The sequence below is a fragment of the Vigna unguiculata genome, chromosome 10 (genome assembly GCF_037176805.1).
Source record: "Vigna unguiculata cultivar grain cowpea cultivar isolate G323 ecotype 2 chromosome 10, ASM3717680v1, whole genome shotgun sequence".
NCBI classification, from domain to species: domain Eukaryota; kingdom Viridiplantae; phylum Streptophyta; class Magnoliopsida; order Fabales; family Fabaceae; genus Vigna; species Vigna unguiculata.
This window is the reverse complement of record NC_140801.1, coordinates 38,115,006-38,120,352: the sequence shown is the minus strand read 5'-3', so window position 1 is coordinate 38,120,352 and position 5,347 is coordinate 38,115,006. Positions and strand designations below refer to the sequence as shown.

General features: G+C 29.3%; 1 protein-coding gene across 1 annotated transcript; it reads left to right on the top strand.

Annotated features, from left to right (window-relative positions):
* Positions 1–2,230: 2,230 nt before the first annotated feature.
* LOC146882529 (uncharacterized) lies at positions 2,231–4,672 on the top strand. The gene is made up of 5 exons (XM_085667631.1): positions 2,231–2,411; positions 2,719–2,906; positions 3,039–3,686; positions 3,902–3,979; positions 4,382–4,672. The coding sequence occupies exons 1-5, from the start codon at positions 2,237–2,239 to the stop codon at positions 4,670–4,672; spliced, it is 1,380 nt and encodes a 459-aa protein (XP_085523757.1). The 5' UTR covers positions 2,231–2,236.
* Positions 4,673–5,347: the final 675 nt, after the last annotated feature.

The window sequence follows — 5,347 nt, the reverse complement described above, 5'->3', positions numbered from 1 at the left end:
TCCTATAATTTTAGGATTACATTATCATTATTCGCATTCAATATATATAGCATAAAAAGATATGCACCCTTTAAACAACATACAATTAGCATAATTAAAACTTGAACCCAAATCCTCTCACACAATTAAATACTCTCAACCACTTGAGCTAATACTTTTCCACATCATAACAATTATCATTAATTACCATAAAGGCTTCTACTATCCGTATTTATTATATAATTATTTATTTAATTATTTAAATTTCTCGGCTCTTACACAGGTACCTCTTGTGGTTGAGGTGCTATCAGTTTGGGCGGTCAAGCGAGATTAGATCCTATTAAGTATAGTTTGGAAACAAAAAGAATAGTAGTAGCTTGAAAAATGTATGTGTATGATATTATTGTAGTCCTATCTGATATGACTATACTAATATACCATATATATTGGACTATTTGCTTTCTGAATATTTATAATAAAATGTTTCACTTTAGTAGTTCTTAAACTGCTAAAATTAGGATGCTATAGTAAAAACATATAACATATAATTACCGTGTGTTTATTTTCTTACCATGAGTTACTAACAAGTGCTGGTTCATGTGAAACCAGATTCAATATCTTAAATAGATTTTGAATTTAAATTTTATAAATATAATGGTAGCCTTATTAAAACTAATAAGATAGATTTTTAACACATGAATTATCTACACAATCTATGAATATTGTACTTTAGGTAATGATTATTAAAAAAAAACTTAACTTAATATATATATATATATATATATATATATAATTACTTAATTAAAATTAGAGTCCTACTCCATATTTATATTTGATATTATTTTCTATTATGTAAATTATTAATTTAAGATTATAATTTGAAATAGAAAAAATCAACCATTTTTTTGCATTAGTTATGCATTAACACTTTCAAGGAAAAAAAAGTATATTTATAAAATAATATTAACTTTATTATATAATTTATAATTCTGTGGTATAATTTTCTTAGAAAAAACTATAAATAAATTAATATGCGCATGAATAAATTTTAACTTATAAAAAACTTATTTTACTTTTTAATAAGTTTTTCTAGACATGTTTTTTTATATTGCACCTAAATTTTGTCTTATATCATAAAATAAATTAAGAAGAAAAAATGTAACAAATGAGGAGACCTTTAGTTTGCTTATATATTGTTTTTATGCAAGTTTATTTACTAAATAAACTACTCCAATGTTTTAAATGAAATATTTAAATCAAAATATTCCAAACGAGTTTTATTTTTATTGTGATATATAGGGAAGGAACTTATTGAACAATAAATAAAATTAAAATTATTACTATTATTAATATAATTATCATTATTATTATTATTATTATTATTATTATTATTTTAAGTGATATAAAAATAATTTTAAATTCTTTAACAAAGTTCTCTTAATAAATCTCCTTAAAAAAATTGTCATTTTTAACTCTACAATACCTAACTAAGAAGCTGGGAAACAAAATTTTGTCTCCCCTGTAACTAAAAATGTAAACAATCGTTCTTGTAAATTTTTTCGATGTACGTATGATATTTTGTTCGTTTGTTCTTCCTGCAGGAAAAAGTCATTTATGATAAATGCAAACAACATGTTAACTGAGAAACAATTTGCGTTGGTTTCAACACATGTCAAATCCATTTCACAAAAATGACAAATCCATCGGGCACAAATAACATGTAATTTGTGTTCAATTATATGATCCTTGAAGTGCTAATAATGTAGTTAAAGAGATGGAGTGATAAAAGTGATGCGTTATACCGTGTTTATCTGATTTTCCCAACACAAGGCACATATTATCTTACCATATTCATCCACAGAGCGTGATATATATAAGTGCTAAAGGACTCCTAATCCATTGATCCTAGATTAAGAGCATTTCCCACATAAACTGGCCCAGTTACTTTTGCATTACAATAGTACTATAAAACCATTTCCACACATTTGTTTTCTGGTGTTGGTTTTTCTGTGCAAGCCCTTCTCTGACTCACAAACTTGTTTCAAGTATAACTCTTTCACTCAATTCTTTGGCTTTCTTCCCTATCATTCTTTTTGTTTGGTATGCTAGAAAGTGTGCATGGACATTTTTCCTTGTGCATTTTCTTTCTCGATTTTTTTCATTTGATATTGCTAACATGTTAATTATTTACATTTCTTGATGGTCTGGATTTTTCCATTGATTGTTAATGAAACAGGGCTTGTCCTCTTGTGCCAGAATGAAGACAGGGAGAAGAACACAAACTTTTAGAATCAGTGCTGCTATGCCTTTTTCCCCAAATTTTGTGGTCAATTCTGTAGGTGGCAGAAACTTGGAAAAGTATCAGCTTGGTGGGGTTATATTTGGTTGCAAGAACACCACATTGAAAGAATGCCAATCAAAACTACTCTTTGGTTAGTCTTTAACTCTTCTGCATTTGATTTCTTTTATTGTAGCATTTGTAAGATTCTGATGCCATGAAGAAAAATTTCATAATACACTTTACTAATTCATTATCCTTGATTGGTTGAAACTTCTTAGTACTTACCAAAAATGTTACAGCTTCAATAAATTCTAACGTAGACCCACTATCAGTTAGGAGTGTTTTAACAGTTGCTTGCACTCATCTTAGATGAAATCATTTCTTTAACAATTGAATCCCTCATTTTGGAGGTTGGTTTATGTGATCATTAACTCAATAGTATGTGTTTGTTTTAACAGGTTTACCAGCAAACCACTTTTCCTATGTGAAGAACATTGATCCTGGCCTTCCTATTTTTTTGTTCAACTATAGTGACAGAAAGCTCCATGGAATTTTTGAAGCTTCTACCAAAGGGAAAATGTACATTGACCCTTACGCATGGATTGATGAAAATTCAGAATTGGATAGAACACAATATCCTGCACAGGTATATCACTTGTTACATATCTACCTGCAAAACTCTAACTCTCATTGTTCATGATAATAGTGGTCAAGTATTCATGTCATGGTTCACGTTCACCCAAACGGGCCTTACATTTTCTGCTATTAATGATTTAAGGTGAAAGTTCGCGAGCGGCTTCAGTGCCAGCCTCTGTCTGAAGATAAATTTGCACCAGTGATTGCAGGCAACTACTACACCAATAACCATTTCTGGTTTGAATTAGACCATAGACAAGCAAACAAACTTACCTCATTACTAGCTTCTTTAGCATTTGCCTCTGGTTGCAATTTGAAGTGGAAAACTGTGTTTCCATCTGTTCCGTCAAAAGAAGATGAAGCATTTGAAATACCTGAGTCAGAGAAACAACATTTTACAAGATCAAGTAAGAGAACATATTCCACTGAAGTTACTTCTTCTTTAGATGGAAACATCAGGTCATTGGATACTCAATTAGTCCTGAAAGAGGTGAATGAGAATGAGATTAACCTTGTATATGAGAAGCTAAAGAAAATAGCTCTTGGTCATGAAAGTCAAGACCTCTCTATATCAGATAATGTGAATGACATTACTGATGAGAATGATTCATGCACGGTGGAAAATGATGAGAAGGAAAATGACACTCCTCATGAGAATAATGCATGCACAGTGGAAAATGATGAGAATGATGTGTACATTGTGGAAAAGGAATGTCCTGATGTGCCAGAATGTTTAGAGATGGAAGAAAATCCAAGTACTCCAATTGAGCATAAATACTCCATTGACAAGGTATGTTTAAGCCTTCAATATGCATTTACACTTTCTTAAATGGTACTTTTCTAATCTTAGTTTTTGTTAAATTTTACACATTTATAGCATTTACATCTAACAAAAACACAGTACATGTTCCTTTGTCAGGGACCAAAGACACTTGATTTTCTTAATCATAACTAAGTCATTGTTTAATGCTATAAGCTATGCAACTAATCCTGATGCATTTGTAGTTGATACAAGAAGTTGAAGAACTCGTGACTTTCAAGAAAATGCAAATAGAAAACAATTGTCACCTTGAACAAAAGCTGGTACGGCTTTCTTTATTATGATCAATGTCAGTTAAATTTGTTTATCTTCCAGTACTCATCTCTTTCATAATATATTGCTTGCATGTATAAAAATGTAAATGGTTACACATAGGCCAAACATATTGAACTTCTTACTTTATCAAATTTATGGATGCATTTTAAGTAATTATCACCTCATAGAACTTAAAACTTTTGCCCTTGTCTGAAATTCTAAAATATGCAGAACTGTGCTGGTTTTTGCTTCCTCTTAGTTCTTTATAAATTGAAATATCTAGACAGCAACTTAAAACCATGAACATAATCATCATGTGGAATAACACTTGGTACCTTTAATTTTACCAAATTTCTGTTTTTCTGATCTTAAGTCTTTTATGCTATTTTGTTTACATCATTCCATTCCAGAGGGAGGCAGAATTGAAAATTCAGCATCTATTGGATCGTTGCCAAATCTTAGAATCAGCATCTAATCTTATCCATACACATGTTGAGAAGACAGTTATTCAATCACATGATGAGCAACATGTAGACCCTGAAGAAACATTATTTGCAAAAGTGGTTTTTGATGGAGAATGGTGTTTGTCAACTATTGATTTGTATTGGTCTTTTCAGCTCGTCATCAAATGTCTCTATCCTGTGAACTTAACCTCAATGACACAGCTAAACTGTGAGTTTCATATTTTTTTTTACTTTTGATGAAAATGAACATGCTTGGTATTATTATATACAAGTGAGATCTTTCTATGTTTTTTATTTTATCTTGTTTATGACAGAATTTTTGTTAACTTTTGTTGTCATAGATGGATCATACAATCCAATCTTCTACAAGTGGACATTGTATACCTATTTAAATAAGAAGAAAGGAAGCTTATCAGTAGTTTCTTTAACCAAACAAATATTTTCTGTTGATTGTATCTATGCCATTGAAAACGTTACTAAAGTGCTTGATTTAGATATTGGGAGGTGGATCTCTCCTGGTTCAAAGCTAGACAAGGTAAAGCATACATATGATAGTGGGTGTTATAAATACATTTAATTGGTAGACCTAAGAAGTATTTTACATATTCAATGTATAAACAGTTCTTTTTTTTTTTCAATATTTTTTTTCTTTTAAATTTAATACCTAATAAATTAAATATTCATATCATTTACCTATTGAATGGGTCAAGATTTTCTTATTCATTATTTTTTACAATTTAAGATTTGATTTAATTTATTCATACGCACTAATTAATCAAAATACATATATAATAAAAATTATTTAAAAGTTATATCAAAATAAAGTAGTAAAAAGACTATTTTTTAATTGTAAAAAAAATTATTTGGGCATTGAATATACTAAATCTAACTTAATTCAATATTAATGAGATT

Bases quoted from the DNA above. Each gene is read 5' to 3' on its own strand.
- LOC146882529 (XM_085667631.1), top strand. From the start codon at position 2,237: ATGAAGACAGGGAGAAGAACACAAACTTTTAGAATCAGTGCTGCTATG. The intron at 3,687-3,901 runs GTATGTTTAAGC...ATGCATTTGTAG, and splicing joins ATAAATACTCCATTGACAAG to TTGATACAAGAAGTTGAAGA. The intron at 3,980-4,381 runs GTACGGCTTTCT...ATTCCATTCCAG, and splicing joins GTCACCTTGAACAAAAGCTG to AGGGAGGCAGAATTGAAAAT.